We start from the raw sequence: 26305 nt of genomic DNA, 5'->3' as shown, positions 1-26305 counted from the left end.
TAGTTTAAATTAAAATAAATAAAATCCGTCTTGGGAACGTGGAAAATATAAATTAATGTACCGTATGATTGTGTTTACACACACAAGCACGTAAATGTGTGTATGTTTATAGCTTGTGTCTATCTATCTATCTATCTATCTATCTATCTATCTATCTATCTATCTATCTATCTATCTATCGTTTCCAATATCATAACATACCAGTATCTATTATCCATAAAGATGTAATTTATGAAAGACACGTTCACCATCCAACAGAGACTTTTATTTAATCTTAAATCTCAGGAAATAAATGTCTTCATGACAAGTATATTATGTTGATAAATAAATAACAATCAAGTAATACTATAATGCACCAAAGCCCTCCACAACATGGGCTCTGGTTATGGCACAGTGGAAAAGACGAAACTCACTGCATATTAACAAGAAACCATGAGATGAATAAATAAATAAAATATGCAATTTATAAAAAGCATTTCAGTTCAATTACTGCATCACAGCAAGCAGTTTTTTTTTCTTCTGTATATATATTTTCCTCAACATAGTGCATATGCAACAACATCAACTCTGATTAACAATGACAGTAAGTATAATTGATCATGAATCCTAAGCTGAAGCGGTAAAATATACAATCGTCGCGTGCCGTAAGCGAGAGGACATTCCGCTCCTCTGAAACATGGTCATTCAACATCAAGCAGAAATAGATTCTTAAGAAACAGCAAAGAACAATATGAAATGCTGGCATTGTCTTCATTATTACATAATCATGTGAGAAATACTATGGCAACCAGTGAAACATGAAGTGACGTCACATTATGGGATGTATTTTGGCACTGAATCTGCATGTATACTCAATATTCAATCAAAATATATACATTCAAGATGTTCTTGTCATCATGTATATGTGCGTGTGAATGTGTGGCCATGTGTCTGTATACAAACATGGGCGCGTGAGAGTATAGTTTTCATTTGTTCAGATTATATACGTATATGTGTACTTATCTTTGTCAAAGTCTCTCTCTCTCTTTCTCTCTCTCTCCCCATTCAATTTTTCTCTTTCTTTCACTCCATCTCTTTACAGTCCTTAAGGCACCAGACCTTCTGTTATAAAACATGCCTGACTGTGGAAATCATACTCACGGTATGTACTTACAACTGTTTTGTTGTTACTTTCAGTATTTCATTACTCTGATGTACATATACAGCCAATAACATACACACATGTAAACACACACTAGCATACTACACAGGCACCTGCATCAACTCATAAGCAAACTCACACTTGGTATAAACGTACATCAGTGAATCGACCGAGAGGGAGGAGAGAGAGACTGTGTAGGGTGGGATTAATGTAGCGTCATTAGTTGAGTAAAACAAATGAATGTCTTGCAGAGAGAGAGAGAGAGAGAGAAAAATAACAGTATCCATTCTTTTCTTCTTTTCAGTCACCCAAAATTCAGCTTCATTTGTAGACTTCTGTCTCAGATGGACACCTCATACTCTCGCGTGTCCTAAAATCAGAGAGGGAAACAAACTTCACTAGCAAATATGATGGAGAATCATCATCTAAAGCCAAGCAGCATTGTTTATTTTTTGTACAATTATAATGAATATAATATAATAAGGATAAAGTGACATTACATACGACAAAAAGAAAATGCCATTTTTGATCAAATTTATATGATGATACAGCAGCATCTGCACTACTGTTAAAAGGTCTGGGGTCAGTATATGATTTCATTGCTTTAGAAAAGAAAACAGAAATGAATACTTTTAGCAAAGGTGCATTAAACTGATTAAAAGTGACAGTAAATGCATTTATGACTGAGCCTTCAATTCATAAAAAAAACCTGAAAAAAGCTGACCAGAAAAAAAGAAGTTAGGTTTCAGAACTGTTTTCTACACACATAGGTATTTTAGAATGATTTCTGAAGGTTCATGTGACACTGAAGACTGAAGTAATGATGCTTTGGAAAATATATTGCAATGAAAATAATTATTTGAAAAAATATTTCTGGTTTTACTGTATTTTTGATCAAATAACTGCAACCTTTGGTCAGCATATAGACTTTGAACATGCAAACTTGTGAAATTGGCCTAATCTTGTTAAAAACTTTATTTAACAAATTATAATACATCTAAAATGTCAAAACATAAAATCTACTCCACTTTCCTGCAGCGCTGCAGTTTTAAATGTATGTTGTGTTTTGATTTATATAGAAGGTCATGCTGTGGTGTATCGATCTGCCGATGGTATCACATGATGCAAATCCACAGGCCAGAGTTCACAGAGCTTGAACTTTGCTATGCAGCAAAATTAGAAATATCTTTGCACAGGCTTGCTTTTCTGGTATGACACATTTTCAAGCGTATGAATGGAAGTCAATGGAATGAAAAGTGTAGTGTGACCACGGCCCAAGAGACTTCTTTCAAAATCATTAGTCCCAAACTACTGAATGGTAGTGCATCTATATATTTCTGTAAATAAAATAAGATAGAAGCTGTGCTGAAAGATCGGCAAGATCGAAGATAGCAAACAGACTATGATTCCCTAAAGAGAAAATCAATATCTTAGATTTCTTGGTGTTCAGTTACACATCCGAACAGTTTATAAGTACAAATTCCACTAGGTTGTGAGCGTCTTACCCCTGCCTCATAGAGAGGGTTGTTAAAGTCAGACTCCACCGTTATGGGACTGTAAGAGTGGGTGTGAGAGAGAGACTTCCAGAACAACGGTTTCCACTGCCACCTACACACGCTGAGAGAGACAGGAAGAGACGACCAGAGAGCTGTTAGTGCAGAAGAGCTAAATAAGGAACAGCTGTGAAGAAGGTTTTGACAAGACTCAGGGAAAATAGCTGGAATTTAAAGTCAACAAGAAATAACGCTTGAAAGTCATTCTGCTTTAGTTATGTGATGCATTTCAGTATTAAATGCAAGGAAGGTTTGATTTGATCCATAGGGAAATGGGTTAGGAAACGATAGAGTGTTATTTACTTATTTCTTATTTTCAGCCCAAGAGCCACCAATAATTACTTTTTCTTTGAAATAATGTGCAATAGTAAATAATATGCAAAATAAGACCGGGAACACTCACATTGTAAAGTACATATTTTATAATAAAAGGGCCGATTTTGATTTCATGTTAACTTTAACACAAAACAAAAGCATTCAGAAACACAAGCATGCCAAACTCACTTGGTATAGTACATGTAGATTCCACCAATCAGAAGGATGACCAGAATGATTGGCAGGATAATGGCCAATGCAATGTTCTCGCTCAGCATCTGATGAGAGGCCTCTAATGACTGAGAAACTGCAAAGAGTGGAGATTAATAACATGGACATCATCGTGTGACATAGTGGGCAAAATTATCAAACCAATATGAATAGCACTTAACAATGATAATCAACGTTACCCTCCAATTTATGATCGTCGAGTAGCCCTTCATAGGCCACTGCAAATAAATAAAACATGATGTTTTCAGACTCTTCAGATAGAAAGGCCAACTCTGTGTATTAGACTAGTTCACATTCACATACCTTTACAGAAGGGTGGTGGGCTGTTCCACTGAGAGGGGTGTCCTGGGACACAGTTGATGATGACTTCCCCAATGAGCTCATAGCCCTCATAGCAGAAGAAGCGCAGTGTCTCTCCTGCCTGGTAACTGTGCTTGTACAGAGTCTGGTAGCCATTGTCAGGCACGCCAGGGTTTGGGCATGGATCGTATTTTACTGTTTAGCAGAAAAATAGAGGGCAATATGGTTTATTGGTGGCATAGATGTTAGTACATTAGACAGAAATCTGATACTTGGGAGCTAATGTTTAGCTGTCTCTGCAATATTTTATCCTGCATATACTAGCATTCACAAGTTTGGGGCTTGTAAGTGTTTTTGAAGTCTCTTCAGTTTATTCCTGTGATGGTAAAGTTATATTTTCAGCATCATTACTCCAGTCTTCAGTGTCACATGATCCTTCAGAAATCATTCTATTACGCTGATTAGCCGCTCAAGAACCATTTCTCAAAATAATCAATGATGAAAACAGTTAAAATATTTTGGTGATGTTTTTAACTGCATTCATCTGAAATCTAAATCTTTTTGGAAATTTTGATTTATACATCATCTGAAAGCTGAAATAAGCTATAAATATTGTCATCATATAAATATTTAATATTTGGCTGGGATACAACTATTTGAATATCTGGAATCTGAGGCGGAAAAAAAAATCTAAATACTGAGAACATTTTCTTTGAAGTTGTCCAAATTAAGTTTTTAGCAATGCATTTTGCTAATCAAAAATTAAAATTTTGATATATTAACGGTATAATTATATAAATGTACAAAATATCATCATGGAACATGATTTTTACTTAATATCCTAATGATTTTTGGCATAAAAGAAAAGTTTTTTGGCTATTTCTACAAATATATCCCAGCAACTTAAGACTTAGTTTTGTGATCCAGGGGCACATATCTATGAATGAATGCATAGCCCTAATTTTTAATATTGATCATTTTAAAAAAACTTCTGAATTAAATCCATACAGAATTAAGGAGAGGGGGTGGAGATGTTCAACTTTTCTCCCACCATACACAATCCCTCACATACGTCATGGCGTGCACAAAAATAAATAGCATGTACTCACAGACACACTTTGGGCTGCGGTCGCTCCATTTGGGCATGCCGGTGTCTCTGCCATGGCAGGAGATCTGGTTCGGGCCTTCCACTTGATAACCCTGGTTACATGTGAAGCGTACCACTGTGCCCACAGCAAAACCAGACTCTGGATGTACTGAGCGTGCTCCATTGACCACTTCTCCTGGATCAGGGCACTGCTGGACTAGAGGGACATCAAAGCCAGGAGGAAAAAGAGATTAACAGTAAGACAGTATTAATCAAATATTCAAACCGGTAAATGATGAGTCTACTAAACAAAGGGGAACAGTAAATAAATCAGTGTGCCCTGAAGATAAACATAACAAAGCTCACTTTTCACACAGGTCGGCGGGTTGTTGCTCCAGGAGAGATCCCACTGGCAGGTGATGATGTCAGAGCCAACGATGTCATAGCCAGGCTGACACTGATAGGTTAACACACTGCCTCTCACCAGAGACGGGTGGGAGGAGCTGCTCCAGCCAAACTCAATTTGCGAAAGGGCAGGACACGTGTCATTTGGCTCCACCTCTGCACGGAATGAAATGAAGTGACATGACTGTAAGCTACACCACAAAAGATACAGAAAAAGACAACCCCTTTGACATGTACCTCTGTAGTGAATGAGGAAGCCTTGGCTCAGAATAAATGTGGAGTCATCAGGATCGCTCTGAAACTGAATGGTGACCTCTGAACCTCCTGATACAACCCTGAACCTTTCTCTTGAGCCCAGGTACTGTCCAATCACATGTGATGTCAGATCATGGCCATCAAATAGCGTGAGAATGTCATTATGACGGATGTTCAAACTGCAAACAAGTGATGGGAATATATATTTAAAATACGGAATTAAACCAAAAACAGAATTAAACACAAACTGTTACAATCAAATAGATATACTTGCATTTGTACATCAAGTTCGATGCGCTTGTCCTCGCTGACATGTATTTGCCACACACAGTCCTGCCCCTTCGAGTAGCTCTGTGGCCAGTCAGGAGACAACACAGTTCCCACCGGGTCCGTGAGCTCCCCGCCACACAAAGCTGAGAGGAGAAAGAGAAGGAATTATTAAAACAGCTTTCACATTATTAGGCCAGACTGATTATACGAGTATGTTCCTTGAAACCCCAGTAGCTACAATTTGAAAATTGTTTCGAAATTTACTTAATGAAAGATTTTTGAATCAACTTTAATAAACCACTTTAGCATTACAAGGATATTTTTTGTAGAATCTGCACTAGTAAATTGACAGTTCTAATAAAGATGAGTAGATAGTTGTGCAGTTTGTGAATGAATGGCTTAACAACACCACCATTCAGACATTTAAAGTCAGTAAGACTTTGTTTTTTCCTCCAAGGCTGCAATAGTTTAATTACAAATACAGTTCAAAAAGTAATACTATGACATAATATTACATTAAAAAAAATCTAATTTAATATCTATTTTTAAAATGTATTTTTCCTGTGATGCCAAATATTGTAAATATGTGATGTCACACCTCTGCAGACAGGTTCACTCTCATTCCAGTGAGGGTCATTGGGGTCAACACACTCCATAACTCCTGAGCCTTGCTCCATGATGAAACCAGGAGAGCATGAGAAGGTAACTACAGTCCCCAGAGGGAAGGTGATGTCACTGCTGCTGAAATTCCCATGAGGCAGGTAAGGTTCATAACAGTGTTCCCCATCAAAGGCTGAAAGAGGAAAAGGGAAAAGGGGGAAGGACGTTATTTATTTATTTTTTTTATTTATAGTGATATATGGTTTAGAGTAATGAAATATGTTTCGCTAAATGTGTAACACATTGTCTTACCTTCATAGCGGAGAGCCAGCAGCAGTGGGATGGAGGAGGAATCAGCCGTGAGCTCCACATACAGAGACATTCCCTCGCTCACAAAGCCTCGTTCTGGAACGTCATCCAGATCCGAGTCGAAGAGGAGAGGAGCTGTAGAGCTATTGCCACTGCGCACAATCAGCCTAGGACAGGGATGAGGGAACGAAAAAGAACATTAAGAAAAGTGTTGACATTAAAAATGATCCAGGAAGGATTGAGATCATGATACTGGAGAGAGAAGAAGATCTAATTTGGTGTTCATTCTTAAACAGAAAACTTCTGTATAGCTTGTACTTTTTCTAAATACATATAGTATTGCTACTACACGAGTGTAGAGAAAAATCTAAATTAGTACAAAAATAAATAATCAAAAATAAGATACACATGAATTAACTTAATACACAAGATCAATGAAGACTTGAACTCTCACTTGTCATTGTCTTCATCAAGAGCCACCCTCTCAAAATGGAGATGGAGCCTGTGGCCTTCCTTGGCTTCCAGCAGCCAATGGCAGCTCAGGTTGCTGCCGCTGCTATGGTTACTTGCAGAGGGGAGGGTTGGAGACAGGATGCGTCCAACAGTAGCATTTCTAATCCACCCTCCACAAGATACAGCTTTAATATGCAAAAACACACGAGAATGCTTATACACATGGCATTAAACAAAAATGTCTTCAAGCAACTTAGATACTGAAAAACAACAAAATAACGGAATGAAAAACACAACCCACCCACACACTGGGGTTCTGGGGTGCTCCATTTGGGTCGGGTGGTATTCAAACAGGTTGCAACCTCATGACCTCTGACCTCAAAGCCAGGATCACAATGAAAGTGAGCCTGACCTCCAGGATGAATATCAGTGACAGTCACTCCACCACTCTCAGGGGAGAGAGGAAACGAGCAGGACAGGAGGAACGCTGGGATGAGTTTTTAAAAGAACAAGAAAGCTCTGTTAGTCCTGTTATGTCAAAACACACAATTTACATTTCCCTTACAGTACAGCTCAAATGATTTGGGGTCAGTAAGTTATTAATTAAGAAAGTAATACTTTTATTCTGCAAGGAAGCATTAAATTGATCAAAAGTGAGAGTAAAGACATTTATAATGTTAAAAGATTTCTAATCCAGATAAGTACTGTTCTTTAAAACTTTCTATTAATCAAAGAATTCTAAAAAAAAAAAAAACTGTATCATGGATTCCACAAAAGTATTAAAGGATACCCATTATGCCCCTTTTACAATATGTAATATAAGTGTCAGGTGTTCCCAGAATGTGTCTGTGAGATTTCAGCTCAAAATACCACACAGATCATGTATTTTATCATTTTGGAAATGCCTATTTTGAGTGGAAGCAGAAACAGGCTGTTTTCGTGCATGTTTCTTTAAATGCAAATGAGCTGCTAACTCCCCGCTCCCTTTTCCAGAATAGGACTGTGTCTTTACACCTTATACCTCAGATACGATGTTTGGTTTTGATTATCATGCTTATCATGCTGAAATCATAAGTTTTCAACCATATCAGTTTACATTTCTAATATATACTGTTTTCTAAGCGCGCACATTAGAAGTACATGCACAGAAAGCCACACACCATGTGAGCACTAAGCTAAGCTCTCTTTTTTGTGTCTTATTATACCTAAACTGTCAAATATATTCAAGTTTATTTTAAAAACAAACAAGAGTTTAAAAAAAAGTCAGTTAAGTAAAGGTATCTGTGAAGATAAACAGACGGGAAAGAAGTTGCATGTTTAGCTAGATCTGTGTGGCAGCAGCAGTGTAATATACAGTACATAACTCAAAGTCCACTGCTCTCTTTTCTCCTCTGAGTCTGGGACTCTAAATAGTGTTCTGTGCTCATCTTTTCAGTCAAAGACAGAACAGTTATTATACTTTGCTCAAACTTTTGCCATGCTGTTAGAACTTGTACAACGTTGTCGCTTGCTAAAACACAAAGATGGCGCTGTCGGTGGAAACGTGCAGATTATGGGGAGGTGATGTTATAATAAGATCCCCTTTCTACGTCGCAGGGGTTACAAAATCTGAACAACTGGTTTCTTCACAAGCTTGCAAAGAAAAGATTATCAAAAAATTTACTGGGTGGTTCTTTTCACGTTTTCTGAGTTAGTAGATGCACCAGAGCTTATAACACTTAAACACGAAAAAAAAGTCTGATTTTCCTGATATGTCACCTTTAAGCAGTACGACTGTTTTCGACATTGATAATAATGAAAAACGTGTATTGAGCAACTAATTTCCATCAAGCAAATTAGATGAAGTTCTGAAGGACTACTGAATAATCAGCTTTGACATCACTGGAATAAAATACATTTATATAACATTAAAACAGAACACAGTTATCGTAAATTGCAATAATATACGCAACAAAACTGCTTTAATGTATTTTTTTATCAAATAAATGCAGCCTTGGTGAGCAAAATATATTTTTCTACAACCCCAATCTTTTGAACGGTAGTCTCAATCATTGTTACACGCAAAATACCTTGATAGTGAAAGCTGAAAACCCCATGATTGGCTTGCTTCAGACTCTTATAGTGGATCTGCACTTGGTTGGTTGAGCTGCGAATCACCTGACCTTCGCTCATTAGCGTCTCATTGGCCAAAAGCTCAGGCGCCGTCCCACCCAACTCCAGAATGGTAAGTGACTCCTCCTTGGACAAGTTTACTTTTTTCACCTTTAAAACAGACAGGTGTTACCATAACACCAGTTAATGATGTCGACTGTTTCAAGGGCAAAGATTTCTGAACTCATTAGGCTGGCATCGCCCATGCAAATGCCAACAAGATGCATTAGCTATGTTAACAGCCAGTAACCATGGTGACATAGAGAGAGGATTTCTGAGGTTATAATGGAAACTCTGATAATGGTGAAACCATCACACCTGTATTTCTACACCATATCCAAGATAAACGGTGATGCTGTAGGTGCACTCCAGCGGGGAAGAGGGAGATGAGGAGGAGAGTGGATCAGGGGACTCGACTATTCCCTCCATTCCTGACAGACTGGCATTGCACTGAACTGGAAAGACAGTTTAAAAGTTTTAAAGATTTAAATATTATATACGTATATATATATAGAGAGAGAGAGAGAGAGAGAGAGAGAGAGAGGTCCATGTGGGCCAAACTGTGGGTCAATCCTTTTTTCATTGCAGAATACCCTGAGTGACTACATCTTTCAAATTACATGAATTCTTTCATCACTCAGACATAAGCAAAATTATATGAACCTACTGGCAAATTTGCATGTTTACAATTAGCATGTTTTCAAAACTTTTCAAGATAATACTTAAGTATTCGGGAATCTGTCCTGGAGACCATCAAATATTATTTAGAAATTATTTTAATGGTCTGAGACCCACTGAGGGACATCTGTGGCGTTTTAGAGCTTCATGTTGGAAATTAATTAACCATCTCCAACTGTCATGTGCTTTTGTTGGTTTGGTTATGATACCTGGTGTGTGCACCGTTGTTATTGTTGTTGTTGTGATTAGAGTGGTTGTGGTCTCTTCCTCAGCTGGTGGTGATGTCACGGCCCTCCCAAAACCTGATTGGCCCGCTTGAGGTGCAGCAGATGAGGTCACTGCGGTGGTGAGGATTCCTGGTGATATCACTGTGGAGGCGGGATCTGATTCTCTGATGGACGGGACGGCCTGGGTCGGGTTAGTAGTTGTACCTGCGAGTTAAATGCCAGATTTAGATTATGGTAAAAAACGGTTACATAGATCTGGTTTATTATTAAATGTATGCAGTCGTGCTCATTATAAAGGACTGACCTCTGCTACCAGGGGTGTGGCCCAGGTACTCCTTACTCAGAAGCGCAGCATGGATGAGTTCTCCCAAGGGGCGGGGACTGGATGTCACAGTGGGAGGAGCCTCAGGATCTGACGTCCCTAAAGATGCACCTAAAAAGCCCCTTGAACTGTCAAACGTAGTTTCTTGCCTCTAAATAGGTTCATTGTAAAGTTATCTACATATATTAAGTGCATTCACCTCGCGTCAATATTTAAACACACAAAGGCAGACTCACACAAGTATGTGCATATTACCTGAAGCCAGGTGCAGTAGTGTGACAGACAGTGTCACAGCAAAAACTGTGGACACCATTTTCAAATATGAGAGGACAGCCTGGCTGCAAGAAAACGAGAAAAAAAAGAAGTAGTAAGAGGGAAAGAAGGATAAAAAGGAGAAGATTCAAGTTTTGGGAGACAGTAAGTCAAAGCATGAAATCTCAAGTAAGGTCTGTGTTATTGAACTTTCTATTCATCAAATAATACTTAAAAATGTCATCAAATCAGCATATTAGAGTGATTAAAGTCATGTGACACTGAAGACTGGAGTAATTATCCTGAAAATTCAGCTTTATTATCACAGGAATAAATTCCATTTTACAATGTATTTAACTATATAATAGTATTTAACTATATAATAGTATTATAATCACATTTCACTGCTGGTTACATATGCTATATATAATTTTGTATGTGACAAATAAAATAAAAATCTTGAAAAATCTTGAAATCTTTATTAAAAATGGTAGTAATGTGTCACATTATTACAGTTTTTACAGTAATAATGCAGATTTAATGCACATAAGAGACTTTTAAAATCATTTTAAAAAGTCTTTCCAACCCCAAACTTTTCAACATCAGTGTAAGTCACTGACGATTTCTGTCCAATCAAAAGCTCTCTAAATTGAGAAAGTCCCTCTACGATACTTAAAACACTGCTAAGTACAAAAATCATGGTTTATGCAGCTTATTAGCTATTGTTTTAAAACATGGAGTACTTCGATATAACTGCCTAAACTTCCTATTTCAACAAATAGGAAAATACAGGGACGCTAGAAAGAAAACAAATTATTACGTCTTTAAAGCTAAAGTGTTAGTTAAATATGACCCTGGACCACAAAAACGATAATCATATATCTCTGAAAGCTAAATAAATAAGCTTTCCATTGGTGTATGGTTTGTTAGGATAGGACGCTATTTGGCTGAGACACAACTATTAGAAAATCTGGAATCTGAGGGTGCAAAAAAAAAAAAAAAAAAACTAGTTGTCCAATTTAAGTTCTTAGCAATATTACTAATTAAAAATTAAGTTTTTATGTATTTACAGTCGAACATTTGCAAAATATCTTCATGGAACATGATCTTTACTTTATATAAGTAAATATTTTTTGTCATATGAGAATATTCAATACTTTTGACCCATACAATTTGTTGTTGGCTATTGCTACAAATATACCCATGCTGTTTTGGTGGTCCAGGGTCACATATGAGTTCGTTTGGTGCATTAGTTTTTTATCACTGCAATTTAAAACAATTACTGATATATGAGGCCAAAAACATGGCAGTTCCTTAATTCAGAAGTTCAGAAGAAACTGCAGAAATGCGTCATCTCATAAAATATTCCCTAAAGTCATATCGGGTGTTTTGTCGTCTATCAAATCTTATGGCCCCGCCGTGGCGCTCAAGGCCTGACAGCGCACGAGACATACGGCCCCTGACGTGTCCACGTTCAGTGATCAATGATGTCACCGCTCACACGAGAGACAGGTAGAAGAGAGCAGGTCTGGTCTGCTAGTGGCCTCATTTAGTATTTACCGCACACGCCGATGCTGATAAAAAGGGTTCATAATACAAATGAATTAGAGGAAGATGAAAACATATAAAGGCTCGACATTAATTTATAATGCCCACACTAATGGTAACCACGACAGAATATGCGAGCAGATGATGTTGCTGACACTGCGGGCACAGCGTTCAGATAATTTATTCAGACGCTCTTCTCCTCATCTGCTTCAAAAACATCTGCTCTTATGACGCAAGACGCCCATTCCCCCCCCCCAAAACGCATTAGCAAGCCGTCTAGACTGAATAAACCTGCATTTCTTTCTGAAGCAAAGCAGTATTGGAATAATGTGAATGGTTTAGAATGATTTCATGAACGCATCCGTTGCATCTCTATGCAGGTGGATGTCGCGCAAGGTAACAAGCTCGCCAAAACACCACTGTCTGTCAGAGGGAAACAGAACAAATACGCACCCGCAATACGCAGTTTCTCTTTTCTGTTCGTCAAATGGAATCCTCCGTTTCTTTCCTTTTCCTGGTGATTCTTTGGATATTTCGTGTGTGTGTGTGTGTGTTTCTCTAGCACCGCTCTCGCTGCTGCGTTTCTTGCGCGTCTCTCGCTCCCACACCTCCCTCCGAAATACCACAACTGGCGCGGCGCGTCAAACGGATTTTAAACAATCATTTGAACGCTCCCGGCCGGGTTATTGTCAGATACGAGTGTTCCATTCGAACCCACGGAGAAGGCAATGACGTCTTCGTTCCAAGGAAATAAATCAGTTTGCGTCCGTTCTTCGTTGTATTTTTTTTAAATTCGTTTATTTCTGTCCGTTTCGGCCTATGACAGGCTAGCAGGTGAGCGTTGAGCAGACATAGATGGCAGTTCCTTCCGTATGGATGGCGTGTTGACTGTCAATGAGAGATGTCCGAATCGTTTCTGTGAGTCGAATCTTTTAAATGTACCAACTCATAAATAAGACTGAGCCTGTCAGAGCACTTCTCGAGTCAGCATACTCACTAACAAATACCACAACAAACAGATTTTAACTAATCATTTGATCATCTGAATTAAAATCAGGTGGGAGTATTTAATTCTCACATCCTACGAAGAAAATAACCGTTTCGATCCACAGGAACAATCATTTAGCATCTTCTAGACAGTTTTTCTATTCGTTTGTTTTTGTCTGTTTCTGTCCATCTGCAGGCGGACGAGAGACTGAATCGGATCTTTTAATGAATCGATTCACAAAACAGGTCAGTATGCACGAATCTGATTGAACAATTCTTTAACCAATCTATAGGCCTGCTGAAAATGAGTTTCACCCACACATATGAAACACATTTGTTTTCTTTGTCTTTACATAGTCTAAATTATTTTTTGTGTATTGTGTACTTGTAAATTACCGTTAGATTATTAATTATGATATTATGAGTTTACTTGAGGCCTCAAACTGAATTAATAACACAATAAACAACTAAATGTGCACATGACTTTACTGTGGTTGTGATTTTACTGTTTTTGAATTTAATTTTTTTTATGCTTTATTAATTAAATGCCACAAAAACAAGAGGTATTACATATTAACATGACCATACTAACATTAACTTCAAAAGAAAAGAAAAAAAAGAAAAAGAAAGGAAATACTTTCAGAGTATTACACGTTTAAAACTTTCAAACCATTCCATGGTTTGTTCTAAGATATTTAATTATAGGACTAATTTAAAGTCGTTTATAAAATGTGAAAATTTTGGTTTTACATTAAGCCCACTTCTTCTCATGTATATGGTATTTTCCTAAAATATACAAATGTATAATATGATGGGGGGTTAAATAGTTTCTTTTTCTAGACCAAATTCACAGGTATATAAATATACTTAAGCTTAAATATTTCCAAAACATGCTTAGCAGTATAAATACTGTGAAGTAAACTTTGTAAGACACATCCTTGATTCTGTTATTGATACAAAAAAGCCGTTTCCATGCTTTTAATCAAGAGATATTACCTCATTGCTACACTGTTGTTTTAAAACATCAACAATTTAAAATAAAAATATTTCCACAAGGATTATCCATGCTTATTTCTTCTGATATATATATTATTTTATTTTATTTTATTTTTATTTATTTTTTTAAGTAACATCACACTCTTTGGAATTGTGTCAAGAACAATAGCAAATTCTCTGGTTTAAATTGGTAGTTGGATTTTTTGAAGAAATTCAGTGACAACTACCTGTGAGAATTAACTTACTGTTTCTGTAGTGTCGTCTGCCGGTTCTCTGAAGAAGCACACTCAGTCTGGGGTTTTTTGCTCAGAAGAAAATACTTTATTTCAAGGAAAATAAAGTTGAGAGTTCCTTGCAAGGTGATGTGTTGTGAATGTTATGTGGTATCTCCTTATATGGGGCGGTTCCACATAGTCAAACTTTTATAATACCTCCCTAGAGAGAAGAGGCCTCCTGCTTGATTTATTATAAAGAAAGGCCCTGTATAAATGTCTGACCATATGTTTCTCATCAGTTTTGTACATTCCAGCACGTAGGCAAATTTGTTTCTATACTTTACCTATAAGATTATAATGGAATAATAACTAGCAACAATAATGGCTAGATTCACATTGATTATATACTTGATTGATTAAAATCTTCTACTGTAACGTTTTCCGAACGCAAATGACAAATTTCACGCCGTGATTTCAGTTACCACGTGATGAGATGAAATAATCACTGAATCGTTCTTAGAACTAGTTAATCGACCAACTGTTCGAAAGAACTGAATGGGTCAGACTCCTCTTCACTACAGGCTGGTGTTGGTTGGTTTGTATTTTTGAGTCCACCTCACGTGCGCCACACAGTGGTTGAAGTGCAGTAGCACTAGACGTAGACGGCGCTCTGCATAGGAGCTGTCCAGTGTCTCGGTGCTGAAACTTACTCCTTCGGCTCTCGGCTAACAGCAAGAAAGGGTCATACAATTCTCAAATAGGCTTAACAACCCAGCAACGAGGGCCTGGTTGATTCAGATGCGTCAGTACATGGACAAAGGTAATAAAAACATCTTCGTTCTGCTCCGTAAAGAAGGAGGAGTCGTTCTTCCAGCCTTTCGAAAGGAATGAATGCGGAATCTACTGTATTTTCAGGGCTGCAGATAAACAGAGGAAGAAAGGACGTGGTGAGAACGACGGGGGAAAGAGAGACTGAGTAAGACGTGGAGAAGCGGTAAGAAAACACACATATACAGAACACCCCAAAATTGAAGAAAATCGCGCTGCAAGTGTCCGAATGGTAACTTGCAATGTTCGGTAAAAATCGGTTCTTTCCGTCGGCACACTCTCTCCTGACATCGTGAGCAATGTTTCAGCAACGTGATTACTAGTTTCTAGACTACTTTCTGAGAATGAAGGCGACACACAAACTGACTGCAGCAGGAAACATTATGCATTAGAGCGAGCGATATTGAAGCCTCGGACTGATTAATATTCATATCTGTGGTCTGCTGCATATTAATTATTCAGCTATTAAACATGAAGAAAGGGAAATAAGTCAAAGAGTATTGATTTCACACTGTAGAAAGTCTTGTGTCACAAGGACTTAAGAAGTTCATGAAGTTCATTACTATTTAATATTTTTTTTTCTTTTGTTTCTCTATAAGCTCACTCTCTCAGCATTATGTCCTGGTCTCTGGACTTGGTGCCGCTTCCCCCATGTGCGTTGATGGGAGGTCCCCCCCTCAGCGGGCTCCTCTGGACCGTCCTCTTCCTCTTCCTCTGGTACTGCTACCGCATGGGTTCTGACCCACCATCCAATTCTGGTATGTTAAAAAGTGGCTCTGGCCGGTCCTCATTCTCTCGCTCATCCAGCCGTTGCACGGTTGATCCCAGACACTCTGCACCTAAAGCATCAGCGGCCATCAACATGGAGACGCTGGAGGAAGAGGAGGGCACAGAGAGCTACCTGACACCAGTGTTGAGCCACGCCCTGTTCCCCACTGAGGCTGCTGCAGAAAGCAGGAAGTTGTATAGAGCACTACAGGAGTATGCCAAGCGCTACAGTTGGGCTGGCATGGGGCGAATTCACAAGGGCCTGCGCAATCAGGTCAGAGCTGGGAAAAGTAGAATAACTTGAGCCTTTTTCCTAAATATCTGTGATGTGTCTCAACATTTGTGTCACTATTTGTCCTTCCACATCTTCCTTGCTGCTGTCTAGGCCAGGATCAATGATCGGCCATCCATTCAGAAGCCTCATCTCTTCTACCTCCCAGATGTTCCCAGCATACCTTTCTTTCCCAGGGATGCTCATCGTCATGACATCGAGGTTCTGGAGGCCAGCTATCCCATAATCTTTGCTGAGTTCCAAGCTGTGTACCAAAGGGGGATTGAAACAAAGCTAGGGTGGAGCTACCAAGGACCAAAGGTGACTAAACATACAAATATATTTTAGGAATTTCAATGGGTCAGAGAGACAACTGTGAAAATCACAGTAAATCTGTTTATTTGATTAGTATCAATCTTCACAAACTATACAAGTACAGCTGATCAGAATAGATAGATAGATAGATAGATAGATAGATAGATAGATAGATAGATAGAAAAAAATAGTAAATAATGATTTTTTTTATTTTTAGTTAAAACTCATCACTCTACTTTATCCAGCACACACATTCACCAAGACTCTTTCATTCTCTGGCTGTCCTTCTCGCCCTCTCTTAATATCTTCCGATTGATATCTGTACTGCACTGCTGTTAGGGATCTGTTTGGATTCAATTCATCATTCTCTCATAATAATCAGGCTATACAAATGCAGGACATAGACACACAACCTCAGAGTTAAGGCTGAGAATAGAGAGAGAATGTGCTTATGCATGTATGATGATGAGCTCCTGTGTTGATCTCTCAGGGCCAGACAGTGTTCCCGCTCTATAGTGCTGGAGTGTGTGTGGCCAGGAACTGCCGTGCGTGTCCGTGTACATACCGAACGCTCCTCTCTCTCAGAACCTTCATCAGCAGTAACTCTCTGGGATCAGCTGGCTTCTGGCTCCTGGGTCCTGGGGCCACATTGGGAGGGGTCTATGGCCCTACAAACACACGTCTGCGCTGTCATCTGGGTAAGTCACAACACTGAAACAGAAAACTCTTCCACACAGGACTACTGTTGGGGTCAGGGAGCTTTTTTAAAAGATTTTAAAAGAAATCTCTTATGGTCATGCATACAAAATACAGTTTAAACAGTCATATTTTACATGTTTTTATTATTACAAACATTATTACAATTTGAATATATTTTCAAATGTAATTTATTCTTCTGATGGTTAAGCTGTATTTTCAGCATCACTACTCTAGCCTTCAGTGTCACAAGGTCCTTCAGAAATCTTTCTAAGATGCTGATTTATTATTATTATCAATGTGAAAAAAAACCAGTTGCTTATTCATATTTTTGTGTGGACACCATGATACAAGTTTTTCAGGATTCTTTGATTAATAAAAAAAAATACAAAACGACAGCATTGACTTGAAATAGAATTTTGATTCATCCTAAAAAAAATCAGACTCCTTGATTACTTTTAGTGCTCCAAAATGATTTGAGGTAATGTAAGGGAAATACTGTGGAAATATAAAGAAATGTAAAAGAAATAAGGCCAGAAAATCTGTATTAATGTACAAATGCTGCAATGTTGTGTTCACTAACATTTGGGGACAGGAAATAAGATACCAACATAATGTCATATTTCTTTGAGTGTGAAATGACTCTGTTTCTGTGGCAGGTCTTCAGACGCCTGCTCAATGTGAGCTGGTGGTGGGCGGAGAGCCTCAGTGTTGGTCAGAGGGACACTGCCTCCTTGTGGATGACTCCTTCCTGCACACCATCTCACATAACGGCAAGAGAACTACATTGTATAAACCTCATTAATCATAACATGCTGAATGACTGAAGCTAAAAAAGGGCTCCTATAGATCAATAATAACATCAGTAAAGATAACAGGCAATCTGAAAATGTAGAAAAAGACAAAATTCTTACTTGCTAAATGGAGGTCTCAGTTAAGAAAGTGTGCCACACATTTGTTTCTGAGGAGGCACCAGTGGCAGTCCTGGCCTATATAAGTGTAAGGCGGGATTAGTTGAGTGTTACATGAAAAATCTGATGGAGCATATGGATAATTTTGAAGAAGTATGATGCTTCTGTAGCTGTGTTTCATATTTGTCTCAACTAGGTCAGAGATGTTTCTTTTAAAATCAGATGTTTCATGTAACTCAACTAATCCAGTCTTATATAATATGTATTATTTAAATCCCTTTAAATAAAGTCAACACAAATGGTTATTGATTCTATAACATATTTGTAATATATATTTAAGAATTACATGGGAAATGTATGCATTCATATCAATATCTTTATATTTCTATTGGATTTTGAGACATTGTTGAGACTGTGAGAGTATAATCTTAGTAAAAAAAAACAAGGTAAAGGTTCATTATTGGTATGGTTCTGTGAAGAGCCTTTAACATCCATGAAAATTTTTCATTCAACAAAACGTTCTTTACACAAAATAAAAAATAAAAAAGATTTTAACAGCTGAAATGTTCTTTGGGAACCCAAATGATTCTTTATGGACTCAATACAAAAATCTCTTGGAACCCTTCTTTTTTTAAGTGTAGACTCTTCTGACTCTGTAGGACACAAAAATGAGAAATGAGAGTAGAAATTGAGACAAATAACTACAGGCAGAGATCTTTTACCTATATTAAAAGGGGTCATATGATGCAGCTAAAATGAACATTACTTTGTGTATTTGGTGTAATGAAATGCGTTTATGTGGTTTAAGGTTCAAACATTATTGTTGCTCCTCTATGCCCCGCCCTCTGAAACGCTTCGATTTTTACCAAGCTCATCGTTCTGAAAAGTGAGGTGTGCTCTGATTGGCCAGCTATCCAGTCCGTTGTAATTGACCAAATACCAAAAGTGCGATGGAAATGTTACGCTCCTTGTCATACTGTGATGCATGTCCCAGTCAGAACAACGGCGTGACAAGACGAAAACAATAAAACCCATTACAAACGCCATTTGTGCATCCAGTGGGGACATAATTACTAATTATAATGACTTATACTGTCTTTTTATGCATTGAGGTGCATCGAAAACACAAAATTATATCTGCATATTTGATCAGAGAAACGACAAACAACAAGCTCTACACCAGCGGTTCTCAATTCCAGTCCTGTGCTCTGCACATTTTGCACATCTCTCTGTTAACACACCTGATTCAGATGATCAGCTCGTTATAAGTGAGCTCTGTGCACGAACTGTGTTCCCTTTGACATGGTCCATACACAGTGTTCATTGCTCCCTACCCCCTGAGCAGGGGAATCTGCTGGAATTCACCTCACTTCAGAACATTTATTCATAGATTTGCGCTTCGCAACATTTTCACACACAGACAAGTGTGACATCATATACCTCTGTAAATCAATACGATTTAAATTCACGTCTCGCACACTTCAATCCACTTTGAATGGAACATATACGTTCACTTCAAACTGGAATCATGGCGGAATATCCTATGATGTCCACTTCGCAGGGCACTTACGTTCCAATAGAACAAACATCTGAAGTGATAAGAGAAACATACAAAATGTGCAGAGCAGGGGGGTGCAAGGACTGGAATTCTACACTGCTCAAATATCCTTCAAATATGTAAACTTACTTACAGACTGTGAGTCCGAACAGCCCTCATTGTAGTCTTCTCTCCCAGGATCAGGAAACAGTCCTCCATAAAATGTGCTGCACACATCTGAATATTTGGGTTGAACTGTTCTGGAATGAAGCGTTCAGCTGTTCCACCAACAAATTCCAACATGTAAATAGCGATCCGCCATGGCGCGAGCGCATTTCACTCTTAAAGGGAATGGGAGATGAACGTTAGGCCCATTTCTTATTAAGAGAATAGGGACAACCCATTCCAAAATGTGCCTTGGCGCACGGACCGTTTTTCCGTCGTTAAAATAGCAAAAGTGGATTTGGACACGCCTTGAGTGCACCTTTGCATTTAGATCGTTAAAATTGGGCCCATGGGGTGTGTTTAAACAAGCTGTTTTAGGAGGGAGTGGTTGACTCTTAACTTTTATAAAGAATATATTTTTAAATATGGGACTTTAGTCTTTGCAGCTTTACAGATCTTCTTTAGGCACCAAGAGCTTGTAACACTCCAAATAAAAAGAAAACTTGAAATCGCATCATATGACCCCTTTAAACTCTAGGTGGTCTTCTATGTTACCAACATCTTTATATTTGTCCTCTAGGGGGAGCTGAAGATGGTCCCAGAGTTATCTTCAGTGTAGACCTGTGGCATCCTAACGTGGCTGCAGCAGAGAGACAGGCTCTAGACTACATCTTTGCCCCTGAGCAGTAGTTCTAGCTGTATTTCCCAGGACGCACCAGTCAAACCCACTTCATGTCATATTAAAATGCAGAAAATTTTGTTTTAAAGTTCGCAAAACATCTTTTGATTTAGTTAAAAGTTCATATTGAGGATATTTATCATTTAATTACTACATACTTTGATGTCTGACTCTTGTTTGACTGAAACCTTTTGAAATATTTCAAACAAATGACTTCAGTCAGAACTGATCATATGGATCAGACGACATATTGACTATCTTGAGCCCTGAGCACACAGATAACTGTGACAACACGCGAACAATTTTTGAACTTCATATCTACATTTGACTTGTGCCTGTCTTGATAATCCCGCATTCCTGTTCTATCGTTATTGTGCCTGATTTCTCCTCCTTACCTCTCTATTGTATACTGTGATACATGGTTCTCCGTAAATACTGTACACGTGACTCACGGTTATGCTACATATTTTGCTTTATTTCATCAGATGGTGATTTATTTTCAAACCTGTGAAGCACACACTGAAGACAACATACTGTATATGACCAGATTACCTGCATGTGTTGTGACTTTTGACTGTGTTGCCACCAATGCACTTGATGACTGTCCTGCAAATCAAGTATGTATTCAGCAGAGTTCAATTAAAAAATAAAAGGTTTTATTAAATGTAATCTCTCTAGTCGCTGATGGCATTGAAGGGGGAGGAAGTATTGGTTTCCTCTCACCATCACACACTCACAGCGGGAGCGATACACTCACTCAGCACCCAAACAGACACCTGGGGTAAGAGGACTCCTTCGTCAGCAACTTTATCTTCCTGCATTGAACCCTGTGAGAGCAGAACAGAAAATTAAAATAAAAGAATATCATAAAGGGGTTCAGGGACCTGTGTACAATCAAAAATGCATGAGAGACTGTGCAAGATGAAGATACAGAGAGAAAGAGCCACAGCTAGGATAATATTTTAGAAAAAATTGTGTACGATGTAATGTGTTACTCAATGTTGTGTGTTTATTACTGACTTATTACAGCATAATTACACACACACACACACACACACACACACACACATATATATATATATATATATATATATATATTGTTTTAGATAAGTGAAAACAAATATACTGAAATACATTTTAAATACATGTTTTGTGTGTTAAGTATACTAGGTCTTCAAGCTGTTTCAGAGACACCTATAATGACATAATTCATAATTCTTCCACTTCCTCTCCAAACATCATTCCTTTTGCTCCTTGTTTCCATTGTACCTCATTCTGTCACATGACCATTTGACTTTTTTCTATTGCTCTATTCTAATCCTCTTTTCTGATCAGACCAGTCTACCCCCACTATTTCTGTTGAGCAGTAATCTTAACAGACAGTACTAGTAATGGCAGCGAGCGCAGAGAGCTCTGGGATTACTGGGCTTCTCTTATGCCGACAAATTTCAGGATTCAAGAAAATGCTGTGCATTAGGAGTTTACGTAACAAACAAGTCATGTATGCATGCATGCATAACATAATGACACAGACTAACATGATGACAGTGTAATACAACATTATGTTCAGCCCTTATATAAAACACATACACATGTGGATTATCATCCATGTACATCTGCAATAAAAGAAGGACACGGCTGCATTGAAGACCATTTAAGGTAAACTTTTTTGTTGTTTTTGAGAAAAAAAAATTATAAATTTAAATAATATAGACCTTCGATGCAAATTATTTTTGTTCATTATATTGAATTATAAATTAGTGCAGATGTTTTTTGATCGTGCATCTGTAACATGCAGATTAAAAAAATAAATTCAGAGGGGAAAATCCAAGTAGAATAATAACAAGAAGCAGGTCAGCCATTTGCAGCCATGCACAGAAACTTGTTTTGTCTGGTTGTGTTTAAGAAGCTGGATTTGATGTATTTCTCTCTCATTCTTGCTCTCCCTCGGTCACTTACACACTCATGCGTTTATTCTCTGACATGCTCCCTCCCTCTGTATCGTTCAATCATTCAGGAGCTGGTGACTGACAGAGAGAAAAGGTTGTTCTTTCTCTGAATCGAAGAACAGGAGGAAAGAAGTGTTGGCTGATATAAGCATCATAAAGCAGAATAAAACGGTTGAGGACTGCCCTTCCTCCACTCCTGCCTGTGGACAGAGGAGCTGAGAACAGGTGAGGGAATATTTGTGTTACATACTCCACTTACTGTGCTCTGAACTGTTTCTTCTTCGTACACAACGCTGTATACATTTATAGCATAAATATTTAAGCACAGGCTCGCTGTAGTATTATCTTACCACAAATTTCAATTCATCAATTCTGTTAGTGACACTCTACAAAAAGGTTTCATTTGTTAACATGAACTAAAAAATTAACAATCATTAAACAACATTTATTATGCTAACGTCTTAACTTAATCACTTACTAATACATTTTTAAAATCAAAAGTTGTATTTGTTAACATTAATTCATGAACTGTGAGCACAGTATTTTTAATAACTAACACTGACACATATTAAATGTTAAATTGCTCACTGCTTGTTCGTGTTAGTTAATACATTAATGTTAAAGAATATGACCTTTTTGTAAAGTGTAACCAGACTGTATATTAAAATATTTATAACTAATCGAAAAATATTTACATTTATTCTTTTTAAGCATGACTATATATATATATATATATATATATATATATATATATATATATATATATATATATATATATATAATGTTGGTGTTTTATTCAGTAGTTGCATAGTTTAGTTTAAGTAATGTTACTTGTGACACAATACACATCACAGTATGTTAAATATGTGAACATTTTTAGAGACACACAGAAAGCTGTCAGATATGAGTCTGGGGCCGGCGTGCATTTTCCTGAGAGGAGCTAAAAACATTGTAAGTCTATTGGATTTTATCTAGTCTTTTATTTATTTTGTTTTAGTCCTGTACTCTGGTACACAGCTACATTACAACATACCACAATTCCAAGTTCTAATACAGTTGATTTTTACCTGAAGTTCCTCAATGATCTAAGCATCTTTTTATTTTATTTATATATACTAAACAGTTGCTGAACTCATCCAAAAACAATCAGCGAATACTCATCTAGAGTTATAAATATCTTAACTGGTCTATAGCAGAAGAATGATCTCTTTATGCTAGTGGATATAAGAGATTAATGAGCGACTGCAGAAAATATAATGATATTTATCTGATAGAACAATTTTAAAAGATATCAACAACAGTTGATTGCTTACAATAAAGTGTAAGCGAGTTACAATAGAGTGGTTGCTTACATAAATTTTATATAAAGGTTATGCTCAGTTCTACTCAATACAAAAAAAATGTTAAAAACTGATGCACGTATATACCAAGGAACCCTAACTGTAGCTCTTTTACAGGCACGTCCACTCAGTGACGAGGAGATAGACGGTAAGATGTTTATCTTTACCCTAAAAATTAAATACAAATTAAATGACATTTCTGTTTTAAAATCAACAATCAAAACAGATATCATATTTCCTTCTAACAGAGCAACTGATCATTTATTGTAAATTAAATTATTATTTATTTTGTATATATTAATGTACACTTTTATGGTTCATTTATATAACCAGATTAACCTTACAGAATAAGATGCAATGCCAGCTGCCAATGCAACTAACTGAAATCAACAATCCGAGTGCCCCACCGAAACTGCAGCTATTTTCTCATCTTTTTTAATTTGATGCAACATCTGTTGACAAAAATGACATTACCATGAATTCAAGTGAAAAGCTGAACTGAAGAATCAACAGCGAATCAACTCGAGCCGCATGATTTGAGAATGATGTTGGAATTTTCCAAATCTTGCAGGCTACCATCTGTACAAAGTCACATGATCAAAGTCAGACTTACTTATTTGATTAGTGACCTAGATATAGTGAAGAATCAAAAAATTGTTTGAGTGCATGTCATCAACGTTTCCGCTTGAAAGTTTCTGAAAAAATATTTTTAGGTTCAAATGAAAAAAAAAACAGATTTTTGGTGTATTTGTACAGTTAGTAAGCTGGTAATTGAATGTTGTTGTATGTGTTTCAGAGCTGCGCGAGGCATTCACTGAGTTTGATAAGGACAAGGACGGTCTGATCAGCTGTAAAGATCTGGGAAACCTGATGAGGACCATGGGCTACATGCCCACTGAGATGGAACTGATTGAACTTAGCCAGAACATCAACATGAACCGTTAGACATCTTATGTCTCTCTCACATATACATGCTAGCAGCTGTTTTGTGATTTGTGATAACAGTGTATTATGTGCTGATGGCTGTTCATCACTCTGGCTGAAACACTCTAGATTATTCTCTTAATCCATGGAGGTTTCATTTACTTATTGATCATGCGGATCTTTTTTCCTAATCTTTATACTCTATCTGCCTATTTCTCAGTTGGAGGAAGTGTAGACTTCCAGGATTTTGTTGACCTCATGGCCCCGAAGCTGCTGGCAGAAACAGCTGGAATGATCGGACTAAAAGAGTTAAAAGATGCATTTAGAGAGGTCCGAAAATGTTCCTTTTTATTTCGATTTCAAAAATATTTTTCAAATAGAAAAATTTGTAATCTTCGAATGTCATTTTCTGTAGTTTGATATGGATGGTGACGGCTCTATCACCATCGAAGAACTGAAGCATGCCATGCTAAAACTGCTTGGAGAAAATCCAAACAAGAAGGAAATAGAAGCCGTGGTCCGAGAAGCAGACAACAATGGAGACGGGACCGTTGATTTTGAGGGTAACTTTCATATTTAATCAAATAATGTAGATGGCATACTTTTTGCCTGATTTTGTTCCAAACCTGTATGAGTGTCTTTCATTTGCTGAACACAGAAGACGACCGGTAACCGGTAGGCAATGGATTCTGATACGTTCAGTCTGGCAGGATGGTTTCTAAAGACCCCTTTCCATGCATTTCCACTTTTGGAAAGATACTGTAGATCTGTTTGTATTACAGATGTGCGGTAGTGCTATACTAGAACAGATTGGGAACCAAACAGTTGCTGGTAGCCATTGACTTCACATTTTTCTGTCTACTGTGAAAGTCAATGGCTACCAGCAACTGTTTGGTTCCCAATCTGTTCTAGTATAGCAGACAAACAGATCTACAGTACCTTTCCAAAAGTGGAAATGCATGGAAAGGGGTCTTTAGACACCATCCTGCCAGACTGAACGTATCAGAATCCATTGCCTAGATTAATATTTTGGCTGGGTCTCTGTTGTAAAATGAATAATATTGATAATATTTAATCTAAAATGGTTCTCAATGCAAAATGGTTGAGAACCAAAGATATCAATAATGCATTTTAAGCAGTCACTGTTGTTGCTTCACATCTGATGTACTGGATATTTAGACATAAGCTCACAGTATATCAACTTTGGTCTTTTTTTATCTCGCTCATTTAGAGTTTGTCAAAATGATGTCGAAAAATTGAGAAAACACCTGAGACACTAAAGAAGACCTAAAACTCACTCCAAAGAAGAAAAAATCTGCATCAGAGACAGAGTCAGACAGCCAACAAAATCAATGGCGACAGTACTTTGCATATGGGAACATTATTTTATACCATTTTGTTTGTGTATTTTTATCTTACTCTTTGAGTGCCACTTTGTTTAGCTTCACTGTTACATGACCTTAAACACTGAATCCTCCTTAAACTGTGTAAATGATCATTTTGGCATATTTCAGTGTTATGTAACAATATTTCGACGTATGTCTGATATATATGTTCAGAATTGGATTGTGTCTTTCATTGGACATGCAATCTTGACCTTTTGGCATAAAACCAAGTTTAAAAACTC

The 26305-nt window shown here is 37.5% G+C and overlaps 3 protein-coding genes across 6 annotated transcripts; 2 read left to right on the top strand and 1 right to left on the bottom strand.

Annotated features, from left to right (window-relative positions):
• Positions 1-243: 243 nt before the first annotated feature.
• Positions 244-12966, bottom strand: LOC127953932 (seizure protein 6 homolog). Its single transcript, XM_052553300.1, has 19 exons — positions 12551-12966; positions 10553-10635; positions 10280-10408; positions 9958-10179; positions 9389-9525; positions 8989-9181; positions 7221-7406; positions 6921-7104; positions 6470-6633; positions 6156-6350; positions 5562-5700; positions 5270-5466; positions 4994-5188; positions 4650-4844; positions 3544-3735; positions 3420-3458; positions 3199-3316; positions 2647-2758; positions 244-1511 (listed from the first exon to the last, which is right to left on the bottom strand). The coding sequence occupies exons 2-19, from the start codon at positions 10608-10610 to the stop codon at positions 1482-1484; spliced, it is 2685 nt and encodes an 894-aa protein (XP_052409260.1). The 5' UTR covers positions 10611-10635; positions 12551-12966; the 3' UTR covers positions 244-1481.
• LOC127953933 (aspartate beta-hydroxylase domain-containing protein 2-like) lies at positions 12341-21129 on the top strand. 4 transcript variants are annotated; one of them, XM_052553303.1, is made up of 8 exons: positions 12341-12493; positions 13281-13330; positions 15211-15289; positions 15723-16165; positions 16277-16483; positions 16968-17175; positions 17833-17946; positions 20367-21129. In XM_052553303.1, exons 4-8 carry the CDS (start codon positions 15740-15742, stop codon positions 20474-20476), a joined length of 1065 nt encoding a protein of 354 aa, XP_052409263.1. In that variant the 5' UTR covers positions 12341-12493; positions 13281-13330; positions 15211-15289; positions 15723-15739; the 3' UTR covers positions 20477-21129. The 4 variants fall into 4 exon arrangements, with proteins under 4 accessions (XP_052409263.1, XP_052409262.1, XP_052409265.1 ...); XM_052553302.1 differs by lacking the exon at positions 12341-12493 and adding an exon at positions 12906-13015; XM_052553305.1 differs by lacking the exons at positions 12341-12493; positions 13281-13330 and adding an exon at positions 14205-15115 and having other exon boundaries at positions 15723-15840; positions 15931-16165.
• Positions 21130-22389: 1260 nt separating this feature from the next.
• On the top strand, positions 22390-26305 carry LOC127953718 (calcium-binding protein 5-like). The gene is made up of 7 exons (XM_052552989.1): positions 22390-22639; positions 23295-23365; positions 23872-23902; positions 24551-24694; positions 24899-25008; positions 25094-25241; positions 25910-26305. The coding sequence occupies exons 2-7, from the start codon at positions 23318-23320 to the stop codon at positions 25936-25938; spliced, it is 510 nt and encodes a 169-aa protein (XP_052408949.1). The 5' UTR covers positions 22390-22639; positions 23295-23317; the 3' UTR covers positions 25939-26305.

Source organism: Carassius gibelio, chromosome B3 (assembly GCF_023724105.1).
Source record: "Carassius gibelio isolate Cgi1373 ecotype wild population from Czech Republic chromosome B3, carGib1.2-hapl.c, whole genome shotgun sequence".
Lineage (NCBI taxonomy): Eukaryota > Metazoa > Chordata > Actinopteri > Cypriniformes > Cyprinidae > Carassius > Carassius gibelio.
The sequence above is the reverse complement of the archived record's forward strand: the minus strand, read 5'-3'. Positions and strand labels throughout refer to the sequence as shown.

Bases quoted from the DNA above. Each gene is read 5' to 3' on its own strand.
- LOC127953932 (XM_052553300.1), bottom strand. From the start codon at position 10,610: ATGGTGTCCACAGTTTTTGCTGTGACACTGTCTGTCACACTACTGCAC. The intron at 10,409-10,552 runs GTAATATGCACA...GGGGCTTTTTAG, and splicing joins ACTACTGCACCTGGCTTCAG to GTGCATCTTTAGGGACGTCA. The intron at 3,317-3,419 runs GTAACGTTGATT...CACTCTTTGCAG, and splicing joins CGACGATCATAAATTGGAGG to TTTCTCAGTCATTAGAGGCC.
- LOC127953933 (XM_052553303.1), top strand. From the start codon at position 15,740: ATGTCCTGGTCTCTGGACTTGGTGCCGCTTCCCCCATGTGCGTTGATG. The intron at 17,176-17,832 runs GTAAGTCACAAC...TTTCTGTGGCAG, and splicing joins ACGTCTGCGCTGTCATCTGG to GTCTTCAGACGCCTGCTCAA. The intron at 17,947-20,366 runs GCAAGAGAACTA...TTTGTCCTCTAG, and splicing joins GCACACCATCTCACATAACG to GGGGAGCTGAAGATGGTCCC.
- LOC127953718 (XM_052552989.1), top strand. From the start codon at position 23,318: ATGAGTCTGGGGCCGGCGTGCATTTTCCTGAGAGGAGCTAAAAACATT. The intron at 23,903-24,550 runs GTAAGATGTTTA...TATGTGTTTCAG, and splicing joins CAGTGACGAGGAGATAGACG to AGCTGCGCGAGGCATTCACT. The intron at 24,695-24,898 runs GTTAGACATCTT...CCTATTTCTCAG, and splicing joins CCAGAACATCAACATGAACC to TTGGAGGAAGTGTAGACTTC.